The following is a 20,893-nucleotide window of genomic DNA, read 5'->3' as shown; positions in this document are numbered from 1 at the left end:
CTATCTTTGAGCAACTGCTGCTCCCATCCTTGTGGTTTTCCGACTGCAAAGAAATGTGTTTGGAGAGCAAGGTAATTCCTTGTACGTATGGATTCCGTAAGAGAAACGTGACCTGCTCTGTCATAAGGAGTTTCAATTTACAGAGTTGGAGTATACAGAGCCTGCGTCTTTAGACACAATTATTGGTTATGAGGTGAGCAACTCATTCCAGATAAACCAATTATGTACTTCCCCATGGCTAAAGCAATGGGTCCCAGGCTAAGGGTTTTAAGAACACAAGGACATTCTTCCTTGGGATTTTTCCAATTGGTCCCTTCCATAATCTATGCAAAATCCAAGATCACAATTATCTTAATTTACATTCACATTCTTAATCCAGACTCTTAAGGCAAGGCATCACACCAGGATAGCTGGTTCAATCTCAACCACCGACTGTGTCAGAACAAGGCTCTCTCATGAACCCTGCCCTATGTCACTGGTGCAGACTTTCTTATCCTCATGGTAATGGACATCAAGCACTGTGTAGCCTTTTCCCACCACTTTTCTTTCCTTTTCTCACATTATTTATATTCACTATAACATACCTGCTAATTTCAAATATTGAAGAGCTCTGGTGGCCAAGGACCCAAGGAAGTTGGCTTCATCTGAACTTCAAAACAATGGTTCTCAAAGTGTAGTCGCAGGCCCCACGGAGGCCCCTAAAATCCCTTTTTGAGGCATAAGAAAAAGACTATCTTCATGATACCAAAATACTGTTTTCCTTTTTCATCCTCACTATCTCATATGTATACAGTGGAGTTTTGCAGAGGTTTACACAGCGTGGGATGTTGTACCAGATGGAATGCAGAAGCAGATTTGATATTCCAGTTGTCTTCTCTTTGGCTACTCATTCGATTTTCAAAAATATCAAACAGTATCACTCTTGTCCCTAATGGGTTTTTGTTTTGGAAAATATTTTTATTTTTCATAAAATGTACTTTTCACGTTAATATGTCATAGGCTTATTATTTTTTTATTGACACAACACATAAATATTTAAAATTTCCTCAGTTTAATTTCCAATATAGTATGTAGACTCTTAAAAACACCGAACTTACAGAAGCAGAGAGTAGATTGGTGGTTGCCAGGCTAGAGCTATGTGGGGGACAATGGGTAAATGTGGTCAAAGGGCACAAACTTTATTTTGTCGAGTAAATAAGTTCTGGGGATCAAAACAGCATGGTGACTCTAGTTAATCATACTGTATTGTATACTTGAAAATTGCCAAGATAGTAAATTTTATTTTATTTTATTTTTTTAAAGATTTTATTTATTTATTTGAGAGAGAGAGTGAGAGAGAGAAAGAGCACAAGAGGGGGGAGAGGAAGAGGGAGAAGCAGACTCCCCGCCGAGCAGGGAGCCCGATGCGGGACTCGATCCCGGGACTCCAGGATCATGACCTGAGCTGAAGGCAGTCGCTTAACCAACTGAGCCACCCAGGCACCCCAAGATAGTAAATCTTAAAAGGTCTCACAACCCCTCCCCCAAAAGTAACTGTGTGAGGTGGTAGATGTAGTAAATAACCTTACCGTAGCAATCATTTTGCAACACATATGTATATCGAATCATCACACTGCCTTGAATTTACACAAGGTTACCTATCAATTACATCAATAAACTAGAAATGTATACATAAGTTATTTTAAAAGAAGTAGTGTGAATTTTCCAAAAACCAGTTATTTTCTGTACTACAAAATGCTACAGTCATTTAACTAAACTCTGATAATAAAAAAGGTGTCATACTGTGAAAATAGACATACTTTAGAAATCACTAACTATAGTATAATTGTCCTAGAGGATGCAAATATAATACAAAAGAAAAGAATATACTAGAATACACCTAGAGACTTCTGTCATTGACTGGGTACAAGACAAATACACAAAACTTGCACCAAAGCACCACAAAATGGAAATGAGCAAAATATCACCTGCATTCTAATCATAACAACCTCAAAATACTTAGGACTAAATTTAACAAGAGTGATGGAACTTCTATGGAAAACATCTTTGAAGGCGTAAAATAATATCTGAACAAGTGAAAATGTATGCAAATTTTTGGACAGTTTATTAAAATTTAAATTCCCATAAATAATGCATATACCCAAGCAATTATAATTCAAATTCCCCAAAAAGTCCAATTTTTAAAATCATATACAAATTTTTCTGGTGTATGTAAAAAAAAATTAATGCCAGAGAGAAAATTCCTGAAAAGAAAATTCATAGAAAGTATCAGTGATGGACACTTTCTTGACTGGACCTCACAACTTATTACAAAGCCACAATTACCTAAATAATCATATTGTACTCATCCATCAAAAAGAATGAAATCTTGCCATTTGCAACAGTGTGGATGGAACTAGAGGGTATTATGCTAAGCAAAATCAGAGAAAATCAGTCAATCAGAGAAAGATAATTATCATATGGTTTCACTCATATGTGGAATTTAAGAAACAAAACAGATGAACATAGAGTATAGGAAGGAAAATTAAATAAGACGAAATCAGAGAGGGAGACAAATCATAAGAGACCCTTAACTCTAGGGAAAAAACTGAGGGTTGCTGGAGGGGAGGGGGGTGGGGGATGGGGTAACTGGGTGATGGGCATTGAGGGCACGTGATGTGATGAGCACTGGGTGTTCTATGCAACTGATGAATCACTGACCTCTACCTCTGAAATTAATAATACAGGTTGTGTTAATTAAACTGATTTTAAATAAATAAAAAGTAAAAAAATTGTATTGGTATAAGGTTACATAAAACTTCTCGTGGAGCAGAGTAGAAAATTCAGAATTAGGTTTTATTTATATGAGAATTTAAGATATGATTAACAGGGGGGTATAATCCAGAGGAGAGTAATGAATTATTTAACACATGATACTGGAATAAACACCTATCCACCTCAAAGAAAATAGGATTGGATTTCCCTTCTTACACCATATGTGTAAATAATTCTAGATACATAAACAATATGAAGTATAAAAAGGGAGAAGAAAAATACTTACAAGAAACTCCAGGGCACAGTCTTGTGCGTGAGAAGACTTTGTTAAGTCTTCTTAACAGAAAATCAAATGCTATGAAAGAAGACCAGAAAATCAAATGCTATGAAAGAAGAAATTAACGTAGTTGAACATATACACATTAAAACTTTGCATGGTAAAGTTCACTTTTATCAGAGTTAATAGGCAAACGATAAATTTGGAAAATATTTATCAACTGGATGAAAGGGAGCTGATATTTATAGCCTCCGAGAGCTCTTAGAAATTGACCAGAAAAAGACAAATAGTTTTCAGACATGTTGAGAAGAATGCATTGCACAGAAGAGTAAGCCCAACGTCCACAGAGATAAAGGACGTTATGCTTCGCTAGTAGTTAGGGAAAAGCTAATTCAAGTTCCGAGAGATGTCAGCTTAAAGCCACCTGAGTAGCAAAAAATGTAAATGCCTCAGGCTATCCATCATGGGTAGGAGCGAGAAGAGAGTGATCTCAACTGTTGCAGCGAGGTATTGGAAACTGCATTTGAAAAGCAGCCCAGCAACAATGACTGAAACTGAAATCAAAGACGCAGACCACAGATGGGGAGAGAGAGCCCGAGAGTTTAAAGGTCTTTCCATACTCACAGTGGAGGAAGAGCACACAACCTGCCGCTCGGGGCACTCGGAAGAAGCACTGGGGCTGAAACCACTCTAAGAGCGGAGCGGTGGGCACAGACAGCCTATATTGTGGCTTTCTGGAAAGGATCAGGCGAGGCAGGTGAGCAGGCTTGGGATTGGCTGGCTCCCCTGAACGTGGTCCTGTGTTCACTATGACTAGTAGAGCATGTGGCCTGGAGCTATTTAGAGCCTCGACATGCTTTTGGATGAGCCCAGGTTTACTGAGGAGCACCTAATTCCTATTGTGTGGGTGTTAAATTATCAGCTTACCAAAATTTAAAGTATGTTTGGGGTGCCGGGCAGGCTCAGTTGGTGTAGCATGTGACTCCTGATGTCGGGGCCATGAGTTTGAGCCCCACGTCGGGTGTAGAGATTACTTTTAAAAGGATAATAATAAAATAGAATAAAGTGTGTTTAATGCAGTTGGCCCCATCATGCTTTAGCACCACTGTTGACATTAGGTATACTCAGGGAATGCGTGGAGATCACCAGGGAGATTTCGGTAGTTGAGACCTCGGAAATGCAAGACACCTGTAGAGTATGAGATCTGGTCGCCATTCATCCATAGCATTTAAGAAAATCACAGCATGGGTCTCTTCTCAGGATAGTAATTATGACCCCCTGATGCACATCGCAGAGCCAGGTGGCCCACTTGGCGAGTATGAAAATAAATCCACGACATCCTGGGAAACGTTCGGAGCCTGGAGTGATGCAGAATGAAGCCAGTGAAAATTGCTTTAGGTACAGCAAGTCAGTCGTGGGGTGACTCGACCCATGTCCTTCCCATACGTGTAATAGGAGGTTCCAACAATTTTGCAAACACTTCGCCGGGGGCGAAGTCAAGAGCTACACCATTTTAACGAATGAGCCTTGTCCTTGATTTAAGAGGCTTGGGGTGTCTCCGTCGTGCGAGAGATTAAAGTCTCAGACATTTGCCCTTTGACCTCTGCAAGTTTGGGCTGCCATGCCATCCTCTTTGGAACAGGCAATGCCCCTTCCCGAGGAATCTACCTGCGCTGGATGAACCATCCTGAGCTAGATGAGGCGCGCGCCTGCTGTTGGCAGAAGGATGCGGGCAGGGTGGGGGTGGAGATCCCAGAGTGAGGAGGGAGCCAGTGAGTGGCAGCGGGTCCATGAGAAAGGGCGTCACAATATGGTGGGATGGAGGGGCGAAGGGAGGCTTGAGTTCCACAGCACAACCTGGTCAGCCAGTCTCCGCGGTGATTTGTGAGAGAGGGTGACGTTAAGGGAAGTACCTGATAGTCAGCAGTGGAGGGAGGAGGACAGTAGGCGGGAGAGCACAGACACGGACAGTGTCTAGCGGGGACTGTCCTCTGGGGGGCATGGGAGCAAACAGTGGGAGCCTGGGTGGGACAGAGGGCTACATGGTGGGTGAGGAGGTAAATAGAAAAATAGAATCTCCATAGACATGGAATCCTTTTATGTCTCCCTTGGAAATTAACAGGGGGGTACCCGTGGCAGCTTATAGTCTTTTAAGACCTACCAGTCCAGAACTTAATAGAACCATGGCCTGAGGCAGGAGAGACCCATTCATGCACTTTGGTGGGGGGGCCATTTGCCTGATTATAACTTAAATAAATAGCAATCCTTTAAGGAGGCCTTTACCTGCGCCTTGAAAGCCGTGGGCCCCTGAAAAATCCACCATATGCTATGTTCTCCCTCCCATGCTCATATGGGCGCGAAGTGAACAGGAACCTTGAACAGAGTCTGTAATATCTGGGGCACCACATGTTAGCAACGTAGATTGAGGCCTGTGGTATGGGGTCCGCACTGGCGTGCATTAGCCTGGGGTGTGTGTCCCCCGCGGTAAGAGCATAGGGCAGGGTACTGGAGAGGGGCAGTGGACCGATAACGACAGACGTGCCATCGGGAGTAAGGTGCCCAGCTGTGGGGGATCGGGGAACAGCTCCGCACCAAGGGAGTTCCCGTGTTCACTTATCTTACAAAGAAGACAGTTATCAACAGCTGTTTCACCCAGGATGGTCCCAAGGGCAGAGGCGGGATACCACTATGGCTGGAAGTCCCGTGAGCCCAGATGGCCAGCAGCGGAGGCAAAACAGTGTTGGGGTGGCCCCATCGGTGACCCTGGGACTTGCGGCAAGCCAATGCGGCCGTTGGAATTTTTGATGGATCGCGTGCCGTGGCATTAAGTGGAGGCACTGGTGTGCACACCTGGGTGTGAGCTGGGACATGGGTGACCCAGACGGGAGGAGAAAATCCATCGGCACCTGCCAAATGTGGCTCCTCAAAGCAGTTCCCCTCATGATAAAAATGATGCTTCTTTCCATTTTCCAGACCGTGTCACAAGCCTGTCAGCGGCCACCCTGGGTAAGTAAAACCAGGGACCTGGGGTTGGCCTCTCCTTGGGGCATCTTGGAAGAGCCAACCCTCCCAACTGCCCAGAGCCCCTTGGATCACCCCAGGTCAGGCTGCGCGTGAGGGGGGTGGCAGCCCACCCCTCTCCATCAGCTCCATTCTGCAAAATGCTACCACTGCCATTGTCCCAGGGGGCTCCCCATTCTGCCAAGGGGGGTAAGCTGAGGGGTACCTCCACCCCCCTCATGGCCTCAGGCAAGGGGCTAAGATGGAGAAGTCATCCTCCTACAGTCTGGTCCTACCTGAAGTTAGAGCTATTCGACCAAGGAGCCTCAGGGCCTGGGTCGATCTGCCCATGTGAAGGGTCTCTTCCCCATGGAAAGTCTGTTCTACAGCAGGGCCTCACACACACACAGAATACTGTCCGCATAATGCCAAAATGTGGTATTATTTAATTGTTCAAGCCCTGGTGGCAGAGGTCATGTGCCACAGCAGGGAACCACCCTCTGGAAACCAGGTGACTGTCGACTGAGTGCCTTCAAATGTGAACATGATGGGTTTGAGGCAGTCCACCCCAAAATATGCCACTTTCGTAAATTGATTACTTTGAATTAAAATCACTTAACAAATGGTCTATGCCATGGAACACTACATCAAAACTAATGATGTAATGTATGGTGATTAACATAATAAAAAATATATATATATATAAAGAAATGGCCTGTGCAAGAACACTCTGTCCCTCCTCTGTCCCCCTGCAGGAAATAAATTCCACATGTCAAGGGTACCCTCCAGGGGGCATCCTTCCCACCAGAGATAAGAAATTCAGGGCTGAGCCTGTTGTAGAAACAGACATGGGGACATTTTCAGTAATTTGCTAGCCCAAGCCCAAACTCCTTTGTCTTGTTAATTCTTCAAAATTTATTGTTTTCTTGTCTAAAAGGTATAAAAGCTGCCTGCTTTGGTTACTTCCTTGAGTCCCATATTTCTAGGAGCACCTGTACGTATGAAACTAAGTTTGTTTTTCTCCTGATAATCCATCTCAGGTCAATTTAATTATTAGACCAGCCAAAGAACCCAGGAAGGAAGAAGGGAAAAGTTTTCCCCATTTCCTCAGGCTGGGAAGTTTGGGATACGGGACCGACCTGCAGCTGCCGTGTCCACGTCCCTCTGCCCGAGGGCTTTCTCTGCTCACTGGCACTGCAGCCTGTGACCATGGGCGGGAAGTGCCAGGACACGAATGCCCCCTGCGAGCAGCCCTCCAACAACAGGTAGTTGCTGGTGCTCACCGTTTGGAAGGGCTCAGGAGCTCGAGGCTCTATAATGCTTCCCAGAGTTCCCAGTGGGATTACCTTTCTGGGGTCCCTCCTCTCCCTCTCTCACTTCCTCACCCCTCTTCTGGTGTCTTCATATTACCTCTCAAATAAGCCATTTTCACTTGACACCTTTCATTCTAGTCCAGGGGGATCCAAACGGAGATCCCGCTGGAGACATCGGAATGCGGGCTGTATGCCAGGTGATATTACTGTATTCTTGGGCATGATCATGGCATAGTGGTTGCACTGGAGAATGCCCTCACTCTTGGGAGATTCATGCCGAACTAAAGTGTGCTGTTTCTAACTTATTTTCAAGAGTTTCCGCAGGGGGAAAAGAATGGAGAGAGAAAGAAAATATAGCAAACTGTTAACAATAGGTGAATGGTGGTGGGAGCATATGCATGCTCATCGTACTGCGCTTTCAAATTTTTGGTAAGTTTGACATCTTTCAAAATAAAAATTGGGGAAAGATGCAAATGTTTCTATGGGTTCTGCAGGAGCACGGAAGTGACCCACGCGGAAACACAAAAGAGCACGTGGACTGCCGATCTTCCCAACAGAACAAGAGAGCCGCCAAAGGAAGCCTGAAGTGAAGGAATCACTGGATTTATCTGGTGAAATCTGAACTGGCCTGATTCAGCTTTCCCTGTGGAGCAGAAGCAAGGCTCACCAAGGAGGGTCAGGGAGAAGGAAGAGCCTCCAGTGTAGCCATGCATAAAAGGAACGGGCTTGACCTTGAAAGCAGTTATAGAAACAGTGAGGTGCCCATGTTTGTAAACGTGCCTTAAGGATTACGTGCAAATACGGGTCTTCTCTCCATCTGAAAGTAGAGCCTTCCTACAAAACCTTTCCTAATGGCCCAAAGTGAAGAAGCAATTCCCATTAACTTAGGCTAATCAACTTAACAATTTTTGAGCATCCCAGATGCAAAAAAAAAATCACCTCTCTTAGGCTTTTGGAGGCTTGGGGCACATCTTGCAAAGGGAGACGCAAAATAGCTGGAGCTCAAACCCAGAGGCTCACAGACCCAAATCGGAGCTCTGGAGGCTGGATGTGGAGATGGATGCTAGAGACAGAGAAAGCCCCCAGGCAGAGGGACGCGGACGTGGGACGGGGACCTGGCAGCTCCAAGTTGGTCCTGCATCCGTGAAATGGTGGCGCATGCAGTTCCCGGGGAAGGCGCTGGGTGGCGCCACCTCCGCGAGCTGGCTGGAAAACCAGGCTCCATGCTCTGCGCTTTTCACCTTTTCTCCTAAATGCAAGCAACAACAACAAAAATCCTCTCCAAATTTCTTTCAGCTAACGAAAACAGGTACTAATGTTGAAATTGGTTGAAAGACTAAGGTCTTTCATAAGAGGGAAGTGGTGTAAGGTGAACTTTTGAGAAGCAGGGGATACCTGTGCCAAAGAAAAAGCTATAAAGGCAAAATGATCTTTATTGGGAAAATTACACTGATTAACACCTCTTTTACATGGAAGTCATCAAAATAGACTCTTTTGTCATTGGCTTTGGCAGATAAAAAGACATCAGGTAGGTTCTAAAAGCAATCACTAATTTAAATAAAAATTAACTGTTTATTTTTAATTTTTATTTTTTTATTTTATTTATTTAATATTTATTTATTTATTATTATGTTAACCTTTTTAAGATTTTTACTTATTCATTTGAGAGAGAGAGAGAGGAGAGAGAGCACAGGCAGGGGGGAGAGGGAGAGAAGGAGAAGCAGGCTCCCCACTGAGCAGGGAGCCCAAGGCGGGCCAGGACCCTGGGATCATGACCTGAGCCCAAGGCAGACGCTTAACCGCTTACCCAACTGAGCCAATCAGGTACGCTGGGTTTTCTCTCTTATTCAAATAGTTTAAAGTCTTCCTCCCATCTGACTTTCTTACTTATTTTCCTTCTCCTTCCATAAATGTTTGTCCTTCCTTAATTTCTTTGAGAAGGCTAAACTAAATTATTTTCAAGTCACTCCACCATTTTTTTTCTTCTAGTGTGGTTCTCTTCCCATTTGGGGGTCTGTTGTTTTGGACACCGATTAGATATATGTCTTGCAAATATTTTCTCCCTGTCTGTGGCTTGTCTTCCCATTCTCTTTATGGTGCCTTTCACGGAGCAGATTTTTTTTTTAATTTAATTTTAATGAAGGTTAACATTGATTTTCTTTTTCTTACATGGATTGTGCACTTAGTGTTGTGTCTAAAAAGTGATCGCTGTGCCCAAGGTCATCTAGATTTTCACCTGTTATCTTCTAGGGTTATATAGTTTTACTTCTTACAGTTAGGTCTACAATCCATTTTGAGTTAATTTTTGTGAAACGTGTAAGGTCTGAGTCTAGATTCGTTTTTCACATGTGGATTTGTTGAAAACACTATTCTTTCTCCATTGGATTGTCTTTGCTCTTTTGTCAAAGACAAGTTAACTATATTTGTGTGGGTCTGCTCTGTTCCACTGATGGATTTGTCTATGTTCACCACTACCATACCATCTTGATTGCTGGGGCTTTTACAGTAAGCTTTAACATTCGGTAATAGTCGGTCCACTGCCTATGTTATTCTCCTGCTTCTGGTATGTCGTGATTCTCTATGTCTGTTACGGAACCTGGACTAGATCACCCGATGGAAGAAACAAGCAGCACCCGGAGATCTTGGAGGATAGGAGGTTTATTTAATGCCGGTGGGCTCAGAGGAGAGTGGTCTCCAAAGGTCTGATCCCTGAGCACAAACAAAGGGGGCAATTTATCTGCATACTTGGCACTTTTGGCACGTGCGCGAAGCGGGCCAGGGAGAAGAACCCGGAAGAGCCCCGGGGCAGGGGCTGGGACTCTCCTGCTGGCTCAGTCGGCCATCTTAGGACACAGATTTCCCTTATCATTCCCCTCTTTGATGCCCCTTTAAACACTTAGTTTAGAGGGCATCATTCTGTTTGACTCTCAGGGTTGACTGTAAGGCTTGGGGCAAACACGGACTTAATCATAAACTCAACAGCACACCAGGTAGCAGAAGACCAGGACTGACTGGGGCCAGGGAAACCATGGTGAAATGCGCTCAGGAGTAGACAGCAGAGGGCCAGTAAAAGTGGGATCTATGACCTTAGGTAGAAGCCTCTGGGGGAAAGTCCAGTCAGGAAGGGCAACAGTGTAGAGTCCGACTCCCAAGATGAGGGAAATCACACTGATGAGAGCTAGGAACCACGGTGAGCAGGTGTCCATCAGTCAGTGGGGTCTCGTCAAAGGTGAAGCCGGACTGGGTTCATGAAGTCTGGCTGGACTCTCCACTGGTGTGGCTCCTCATCTGAATGATGAGCTTTCTTCTTTCTTCCAATCTTTGACCCAAACTGAGTCCCCTGTCTGGAAGGAGTGTACCTGAGACCCTAAGGAGATTGGGGCCCTCTCAAAGGTGTTTAGGGTGGCCCCCAGGGCCTGAAGCTGCTCCTTTATCCCTTTATCTCCAACCTGATGCAAGTTTCCTGGAAGGCTTCCCAAGCACGGGAGAGGCTGTCCATAAACCTGACGTCCCGGGCATGCAGCGAGCACGCAGGAGAGCTAGGGGTAGCAGATCCGGCCATGGAAGTTAGTCTCCTGACAAAACTTTGCTAAGGTTCCCTTGAGGGTGCGATTCATTTGCTCTACTGTTCAGAGACCCCGTCTCCTCTTGCCTTGGGTTCAATTGGAGGTTAGTGTGTCCAGTGGGCTCAAAGGTTATCGGAGCCCCAAACTTGGAGAATATGTCTCAGCCCAGGAGAAGGATGGGGCAATCAGGCAGATAAAGGAATTCATGTCAGACCTTGTGGCCCCCAAGTTCACACTGGTGAGCCTGGCAAAAGGGCTATTGTATCGCCTGCATCCCGGTGGCCCCAAGGATGGTCACAGTCCTTTTGCTGAAAGGGGCCACTGGGGAGGTGACAACAGAGTGCTCGGCCCCAGTATCAACCATAAAAGTCACTGGTTAGCCCCCTACCTTCATTCTGACCGTGGGCTCATGGGGAACAAGGAGGAAAGAGCCTGGTCCCCCTCATTCTGAGTCCATTCCTGCAAGGCTTATGGGGTCCTCCTCTTGGGGGTTCTTCCTTGTAGTGGCTGGGCTTTTGAGCCTTTCCCTGGTTGGGACATTCATTTTCCAATGCCCTTTCTCTTTACAGTAGGCACATTGATCCCTTGCCAAGGGGGTTCTGGGCTTCCCCCCTTTCGGTGGTTGGGGTTTCCCCGTCTTTGTGTTGTGCTTTTCTTTCAGGGCAGTGGCGAGGAGTCTTTCTTTTTCACCTTTTTGTCGGCTTCCCATTCGGCTGTGACCTCCCTGTTCATGTACACCTTATTGGCAAGCTCTATTAGTTGGGTGATATTCAACCTGGCAAAATCCTTAGTTCCTGAAGTTTTTTTTTCTGATGTCTGGGGCAGCCTGAGCCACAAAGGAGGTGTTTACCATCTATTGGCTTTCCTGTGCCTTGGGGTCAAATGGAGTGTATACCCTGTAGGCTTCACATAGTCTTTCGTAGTGGTCCCTGGGGGACTCCCCTGGTTGTTGAGTGACCGAGGATACCTTAGTCATGTTCATGGGTTTCTTAGCTCCTGCCTAGATTCCCTGCCTCCTGGTACTGGCGGATATGGGCCTGTCCCTCGGTTGTGGTGAAGTCCCACGCTGGGCGTTCTTCGGGTGCAGCTGTATTAGCCCAGGCAGCAGGGTTGATGACTCCCGCTGGTGCGTGCTCTTCCAGGTATTGCCATGCACCTTTCATTATTCTCCTCCTTTCTTCTGTGTTAAACAGGGTGCAGAGTAACTGTTGGCAGTCTTCCCAGGTTGGCCGATGAGTCTGGAAGAGGGATTCTACGAGGTCTGCCATGGCCTGTGGTTTCTCAGAGTCGTCCTTGGGATCTCCGGCTAGGATTTGTGGAGACTGGGGCTTTTGCTGATTTTCTTTAGGTCACTTGGATGAGGCGATTAAGACCCTGGCCTGTCCCTATTGCAAGCGAATCACACCCAGAGGGGAAGCATCTGAGCAATTCCTAGCCAGGAGTCAATGTACAGAAACTAGTCAGGGTGTCCTGGTTCTCCTGTTACGACTCGCCATACTCGATGAATCATTGGGACATCCAATGTCCCTTCTGAAGGCCACCTGACAAAGGTAGGCCATTCCAATTCACATAGGGTTCTCAACTTGCTGGGGTTCATCCTGACTCCATAGTCTCCCGAAAACCCCTTTCCCTGAACTTTGGGGCTGGTAAGCGGTGTGGAGTCTCCAGGTGATGTTGAGAGATTTGGTCAAGACCTGTACAATGTCTGCCACAGATGCAGGTCCACTGTCACTATTGATTGTTAATGGCAGGCTGAACTGGGGCATGATCTCCCGCAAGACAACTTTAGGTACTTCCCGGCTTTGCTCTGTCCTGGTCGGGAAGGCTTCGACCCACCCAGAGTATGTGCATACTATTACTAGGAGATATCTGAACCCCCTATTCGGCTGCACATCTGTGACGTCTACCTCTAGATCTTCGAAGGGGGTTGCTCCCACCCTCTGGACGCCTGGCAGGGGCCGTGGTGCAGACCGAGCATTATTTTTAGCACACGTTATGCATCGTTCACTTGTTGCTCGGCATAGTGCTGGCAGCTGACTGAGGTAGTGGTGCTTCTTGAGAAGGGCCTCTGATGCAGTTTTTCCCAGATGAGTGAGTTGGTGGTGTTCCTTGACTAGATGCCCTCCAGTTGCTGTTGGAACAAAGATGCGCCCATCTGGCATCATCCACGGTCCCTTTTCAGTCAGGGCGGCCCCCTCAGCCATGGCCCATTCCTTTTCCTTTTTAGTGTAACTGGGCAGAGGGACTTCTTCCGGGGGTGTTAGGGCCATGGTGAGGGAAGGGGCTCTGTCCATGTCCTCGCTGGCTGTGGTCTTGGCTGCCTCATCTGCCAGACAATTTCCCCACACTATGGGGTCATCTCCTTTCTGGTGTCCCTTACAGTACAGGACTGCTACTTCCTTGGGAAGCCAGATGGCTTTGAGGAGTCTCAGTATCTTCTCCTTGTTCTTGAGAGTTTTTCCTGCTGTGGTTAGGAGGCCCCTTTCCTTGTAGACGTCTCCAGGGATATGTACAGTAGCAAAGGCGAACTGTTTCAAGGGTGACCCACGGGTTTTCAGAGAGAAGCCCTTGGTATTGTGCTAGCAGAGAGTTGGAAAGGAAGCGGTGTCCCTGTGCATTAGGTTCTTGCCCCAGGGTAAGTTTGTTTGCCTCCTTGATGAGTAGGACTGTTGCTGCCAGCACCCTGAGGCATGGCGGCCATCCCGCTGCCACGGGGTCCAGCTTCTTTGACAGGTAAGCAACTGGCCATTGCCAGGGTCCAACAGTCTGGGTGAGGACCCTGAGCGTTATTTTTTCCTTTTCAGTCCAAGCAGGGAGTTCTTGATCTGGTTCCCCTAAGAGATCATAAAGGGGTCTTGCTATTGCTGAGAACCCAGGGATCCAGAAGCAGCAGAATCCTGCAGCCCCAGGAATTCTCGTAGGCCCCTTTTTGGCTGGGGCTGTGGCAGGGAGATGATGATCCTTTTCCTCTCCGGCCCTAGTTCTCTTTTCCCTTGGGTGAGGGGAAAACCAAGGTATCGGCTTCCATGAGGCTCGGTATCCTGAGTCTGACCGTTTTTTCTGAGCCATTTAGGTGCCCCCGGGGGTTGCTTTTTAAACACACAGCTTCTGAGATATTCCCCCCATCCCACCTATTTTGTTTTGTTTTAAAGATTTATTTATTTATTTGAGAGAGCGAGAATGAGAGAGAGTACATGAGAGGGGGGAGGGTCAGAGGGAGAAGCAGGCTCCCTGCTGAGCAGGGAGCCTGATGCGGGACTCGATCCCAGGACTCCAGGATCATGACCTGAGCCGAAGGCAGTCGCTTAACCAACTGAGCCACCCAGGCGCCCCTACCCATTTTGATTCAGTGGGTTTGCATAGGCCGGATAGTATTAAACCCAGTGCTCATCACAACACGTGCCCTCCGTAATACCTATCACCTGTCGACCCCATCGCCCAAATAGTTGCCTTTTTAACAAGGTCCTCCCAGGTGACCCTTATAAAGGAGGTTTGGAAACAATGTCTAAGCCTCGCTATTCAGAGTGCGGCCAGGGGACCAGCAGGATCTGTATCGCCTGGGGTATCTTGTTTAAATTGACAGTGTCAGCCCTACCCCAGACAGACAACCGGAATCTGCCTTTGAACAGTGTGGTAGCTTGGCTTTTGATCTGACCTCTTCTCCGTTTTCATTTTAGTAGGGTTCCTCTCCCGACTTCCTTGCCCCAGTCCTCTCCAGAAGAGCCAGTGTCCCCTGCCTCTCCCTACCTGAGACCTGTCCCATCCCTGAGGGATGCTCGCCCCAACCTCCTACCACCCAGAGACAAGAGGGAAAGGTGCTCTGTGAAGCTAAAGAACTTAAACAGCTGGAGATCTCATCTTGTTAGAGAAGGCCGACTTGACTCCCAGGTCCTCCAACCTCTGCAAACTCCAGACCCCCAGGCCTGTCTCATGATCTCAATTTTGGTTGCTCTGCTTTGTCTCCAAGTGTTCTGAAGCATTTCACACATGACTGGGCTTAGGCAATTTGGCCAGACCTTCCCCGTGTGCGGTGGCACAGAGACAGACCGGGGGGTGGGGGGGTGCTTCCTGAGGTGAGGAGACCAATCAGATGCCCGTCTGGCCGTGTCCCAAAGGAGCTTAGGTGAGGCTTAGCCGAAGTGGTCTCAGCGTTGTGACTTACAATCAGAAACTATTCTGATGCCACCATAGACTGTATGCCATTCACCACGGAATTGCAGAGGGGCCCACTCAGACTCCGTAGGCTTCTGGGGACCTTAAGAGTGTCCACCCATGGAGTCACAGAATCAGTCCGCTTGAGCAAGCCAGGTTGGACTGCAGTCACTCACACGTTCACACTCCGGAAGTTACTACATTCCCTCCCTGGGAATCCCTACCTGGGAGACCTCTAAGAGGTCTCTGGTAGGTGATCAGGCTCCCCTTCCACCCCAATGGGGGTGGGCCTGTCTGGGTCCTGGGGCCTCCAGGCCTTACCAGAATCCGTCACCAGGACCAGGTCCTCACCTGCCAAGTTTCCTCGAGTCCAGCGGGAACAGCGGAGTGGGGCCACTGGAGGCGACCGGGGCAGGAGACTGCCGAAAATTAGGCAGGGTGCGCCTTCTCCATTATGACCCCTCATTCCGTCACCGCCCCGCCATTGCCCCCAAACTGGTGGCAACAATGGGCCAGCGCAGTTGGGTTTCCCGGTCAGGGAACCAAATGTTACAGAACCTGGACTGGATCGCCCGACAGAAGAACCAAGTGGCACTTGGAGATCTTGGAGGACAGGAGGTTTATTTAACACTGGCGGGCTCGGAGGAGAGGGGTTCCCAAAGGTCTGAGCCCTGAGCACAAACAAAGGGGTAATTTACACACTTCTACTTCTGCAAACTTAGCACTTTTGGTGCGTGCGCGAAGCGGGGCAGGGAGAGGAACCCAGAAGAGCCCCAGGGCAAGGACTGGGACTCTCTCGCTGGCTCGATTGGCTATCTTAGGACCCAGAGTTTCCTTATCATGTCCATTGTCTCTCCAATTTTGGGGTCTTCCATTTGCCCTGTGATGTCAATTTTCTGATGGATCTAAGAGCTATGGAATTTTAGTTTATCTTTTTGCTTGTTATGAGGACGGGAGTAATGACTTCCAAGTTTGTAACCTGTGAGTCCAGATACCAGAAGTCCAGCTTTTTCTATATTATTAAAATTTGGCCCTCCTCTGTGAACACTTCTTAACTCATTAGACAAAGTACTTGACTCTTTGCATCTTCTCATCTTTTTACTGCCTGAAGCAGGCCTAGGGAGTTTCCCTGGCTGCCTTCATCATATACACTGATCTTCCCAGGGGAGCAACTTTTAAAGACGGATTTCAATAAACTGACTAAAAAAAATAAATGTCCAATGAGACATTATAAAAAATAAGAGAGATACAATCTCAGCCTATGTAAAGAATTCTATCCCAATTATTATGTGCTATGTCTAAAAGACATAAGGTTATGCCATAGTCATACAAATGTGAACTAATATTTGAGAATAAACATGACCTCTAATTTAAAAGGATGAGTCATTTTAGGAAATACCGTGGCTTGCACAGCTTGTTGGTTAGGTCCTAGCTGAAGAGCATGGCTTTAGAAAGACCAGTAGTTATGACAGACAAATGTGGTCATGAGAGGAGGCAGCAGCTGAGGTATTGGTGCTGGAAAGTATACCCGGGTCTTGAACAACTGTCTGTCTCAAAGTTCTTTCATTATCCCTGCTGGGTCCATGACTGTCCCAAATTTTAACAAAGTGGTCTGCCATAAAAATCTGGTTCCTTATGATGACATGATTAAGTTTGTATTCTTAAATATTATGGAAAGTATGGAGCACCTGGGTGGCTCAGTCTGTTAAGCCTCTGCCTTTGGCTCAGATCATGATCCCAGGGTCCTGGGATCGAGCCCCGCATCGAGCCCTGCATTGGGCTCCTGGCTCAGTGGGGAGTCTGCTTCTCCCTCTCCCTCTGCCCCTCCCCCTGCTCAAGCACTCTCTCTCTCTCAAATAAATAAATATTTAAAAAATAAATATTATAGAAAGTAATGTATATTTTTTGTAAAAGATGTTCCTAAAAGTTAACATAGTCTTAAAAATTATAGAACATAAATGTACATTTTTTGGTAAAAGCTGTTCCTAAAAATTAACACTTGCTGGAAGCAGTGTGCTATTTTGCATGCATGTATTTTCAAACGGTGTTTTAAAATTCAGGCGAACTGGAGTTACTAAATGTATTAGCCATATAAATATTGGCTTTATCGAAAATATTTGATGGCTTAGGAATAGTTTGCACTTTGTATTTGCAAGTATGCCTTATTTTGTGTTTGGAATGTTTAAAGGGATCAAGTATATCAAATTAATATTTGTTGGACCTAAGAAAATTAGGTAAATGTGGAATTAGTATGCACGGTATTAAAACCACAGGGCATCATGGAGCCACGTAGGTTAGGCCCCAAGTCAGTAAACCAAGACTCACTACCCTACCTAACTGCAGTTTCAACCCCTCAGGAATGTGACCTCTAACTGGTCAATGTGGAAACTTCCTGGTCACCAGGAGATTTACTGATAGACCCTTCCATTCCCTTTAGGAGGGCGACCTTGCCTAAAACACTGAGTTCTTCACCATTAATTTCCTTTTTTCTGCTCCCTCTCTACATTTAAAAACTCTTGCTTTTCTGCATCTTGATGGAGCTCCTTTCTGTTTGCTAGACGGGATGCTGCCTGATTCATGAATCATTTAATAAAGCCAGTTAGATCTTTAAAATGCACTCTGTAACATTTTTGTTCCTTAGCAAGGGCAACCTGATCGGTGAGTGGTTCCCTTGACCTCCCACCCCACTACCCCCAGCAAGTCACCACGGTTACCTGGATGGACATGACAATCAAGCCCTGACAGTCAGCTCTGGCTCTTTAGTAAAAGACTGTGGAGGGCTGCCCTTTTTCTGCAGGATAGAAGTATCAAAAGAGGCATTTGCCACCATTTCCCAAGCAGATCTGTGCTCAACTCCTTCCTCAGCCTTCTGTCCACCTGAGTCCCACGCATCCTTTGGGGCTGGTTCCCCTCCCGTGCCCTGGGCCGCTGGGCTCACAGGAGGTATCTCATCCCCTTTGCTCTGTGCACTGCTGGAAGGAGCCCAGGGGCAGCTGGTCATCACAGTGTGCCCCTGTCTGGGCCGAATGCCATGCATCTCCCTGTTCCTGGAAGGGCCTAAGATACTGAGGAGTATCTGCCAACTACTACTTCCTGGAGGCTGAAAACTACCCACCCACCCCAGGAACATCTGTGACACTGTGTCATCTTATTATCCCTTCTTCCCCACCCCAAACCCAAACTGGCCAAACCAGTTTGGGGCTCTAATGAGTTAGAAGGAAACAAAACACACAAGACAGAGGGCTGGAGGAGCTAAGAGTCTTTAAGGAAAACAATTCTTTAATATTTACCGAAAGGGACAAAGGCTTAGCGCCCTCCCCGCCTCCCCTCTGGGTTTCGCTCTGAGTGTGCACTAAACAGCACGGACTGACCCCGCGCTCACCAACATCTGAGACGTTCCCACACCACTCGCCACACACAGGGCTTCAGGTAGAAGTCAAAGGATCCTGTGTTAATATTCATTAGAAGTGGAGACGGTTATAGTGACCAGCAGCACCCAAATGGGAAAGAACAATGTGTCACACTGGTTCAATGACTCCGTCTCTCTCAAATAAATAAATAAAATCTCAAAAAAAGTGAAAGTTAAACATTTTATTACCTAGCTGGTTGTGAAGTCTGCCTTTCTGTCTTTCACAAACATGACTTTATAATCAAGGTGGTTTTAAAAAAATAATAATTAAATTATTCAAATCATACTCCCTGCCCAGCACTGAATACACAGGACACACAGAGTCAAATATTCAGATATATTTCTCACCTAGCTACATCTGTCAGTAAAGCAATGGCAGAAAGCCTGTCCTTTTTATTTCAAATACTCAGTGGAAGAAGAGGCTGATTCTGCCTTGTTTTGAATGGGACAAGTCCAGCCACTTGCTTGGCACTCATACATACTTTGGAGTGATACGTGTTACTGATAGCAATTTCATTTCCCATTTTTAAAATTCATTAATTATTTATTAACTGCCCACCATATGCAACATATCAGAAATGGAAAGAATGTTACATAAAAATCAGGCCCCGTGTCCGACGGTCTTACTGTAAAGTAAGGAGATCTTTATACAGAGTAGTGACCCAGAATAAAATGTGATAGAAAAATGATTGGTTATTATTGAAATACCTACTTTTTTGTAAGAATTACCGATTGATCACCATTCTCTCTCTGTTTGCATTATTTCCTTACCTTTGTCTTCATTCATCTCTATATTAATAAATTATTAGCAAAAATATTTACCAACATCTGAGTGTCAATGTGCCATTAAGCTAAGTCCTTTCCAGACTTTATTGCATTTATTACTAAATGGGAGGCTATTTTAGGATTGCCTTATAAATAACGAGGATCAGTGAACTATCTGCAAGAGTTAGGATAGAATAGTATTAGAATTTCTAATAGAATAAAATAGGTAGACTTCTGATTACAGTTTTAATGAAGATAAAGAAGTAAGTTCAGTGTCCTGGACTACAAACCCCCAGAAAGAGAACACATGTAGCTTTGGGGGGGCTCTATCACAGAGGGCCCAGGCTGGACATTCCCCTATTAATCCGGTGACCAGCTAGAATCTTCCAGCGTCCCAGGGCTCCCTGGAGAAACTGGCTGATCTGTAGGGGTGTTTGCTTGAGCAGTCTGGGTTAAAGGAACTGGTGTGGATTCCAACTTTCCCCAGCTGTATACAATCAGGCTGAACGGGAGAACTGTCAAGAGATCTGAGGATTTCCTAGTCCCATAGGAGCTAAGAGAGGGGCATGAGGAAGGGAGAAGAGAGGAGGTAGGAATGCAGGAATGAAAGAAGGAGATAGCAGAGGGCCTCTCTGAGTCATAAGTAAGTAATGCAGGTGTGCCACAAATAATTGATTTTAGTTTCTCCTCACTCACTCCCGAGGTGAGAACTGTTAGTGTACAGAGAACAGCAAATGCTTGCCCAACAAAGGGTATATTGACATGGTTTAAAAAATAAATAAAATTATATGGCTAGCAGTATTTGTCTCTAGAAAGTGACCTGTTTCCTTTAATGAATTCTCTGAAGTGGGACTGGGTAACAGACGTTGCATTCTGGGTGAACAAAAACAATGCACTTGAACTTGACAGACGTATGGTAGGAGGGTGCAGACCAAAGGTCAGAAACACACTGCTTTGGAAAATGGGAAGCTGTATGGACAGAAGGATAAGAAAGAGAGGTAGTGTGTAGAGAGGGTGTGAGGCACTGCTATTGGTCTGGGGGGAATTGGGGGAGAAAGAACAGAGATATTTAAAGAGATATTTATCAAATGGTATTTGATGAAATCCATAACCCATGGAATTTTAAGTAAAATCGACTTCACTCACTAGTGTGTCATGAAGTGCGTTCCATTGGAAGAACAAAATGTGTCCCAAATGTGACCTCAAGATAAGTGAAGGACAAATCCAAGGCTCTTTGGGGGACCACCGCATCTTCTGCATAATTTTTTAGTTTAATATTACCCAATGCCATTGTCAAACGCTTCCAATTCACTGGGGTCATGCTCTCGAAGGATGACTCAGCAATTTTTGCAGATTCCAAACTGCCAGCAAGGTGTGTGGTGCAGGGGAGTCGTCAAGAGAAGGTTGTTAACTTTGATGTCTATTTTGGTTAGGATACAACCAGGTCAAGAAAACCAGCCTCCCATTGGCTTAAACCCCACGGAAATGTGTTACCTTCCTAACAAGAAGTCCAGAGGCAAGGCAAGCACTGGGTGTCATCCATGGGGGGTCCAGGTCCCCTTCTGATATTCTGAGCTCTTCCTTCCTCTGGGCATCGGCATCATCCTTGAGCTGGGTACAGCCAGCACAGCAGATCCAGACATCCAGTGGCAACAGG

The 20,893-nt window shown here is 46.2% G+C and overlaps 1 protein-coding gene across 1 annotated transcript in view; it reads right to left on the bottom strand.

The window, feature by feature from the left end:
- Window positions 1-20,861, bottom strand: part of LOC123842017 (aldo-keto reductase family 1 member C4-like) — a 44,537-nt gene extending 23,676 nt beyond the window's left edge. The window contains exon 1 of the mRNA XM_064592119.1: window positions 20,731-20,861. Within this exon, the coding sequence (XP_064448189.1) occupies window positions 20,731-20,775 (45 nt within the window). The 5' untranslated portion in view covers window positions 20,776-20,861. The remainder of the gene's footprint in view (window positions 1-20,730) is intronic.
- Between the last annotated feature and the right edge of the window lie 32 nt (window positions 20,862-20,893).

The sequence above is a fragment of the Mirounga angustirostris genome, unplaced genomic scaffold (genome assembly GCF_029215605.1).
Source record: "Mirounga angustirostris isolate CCGP_5_RB_7025 unplaced genomic scaffold, mMirAng1.0.hap1 SCAF_5, whole genome shotgun sequence".
Classification (NCBI taxonomy): domain Eukaryota; kingdom Metazoa; phylum Chordata; class Mammalia; order Carnivora; family Phocidae; genus Mirounga; species Mirounga angustirostris.
The sequence above is the reverse complement of the archived record's forward strand: the minus strand, read 5'-3'. Positions and strand labels throughout refer to the sequence as shown.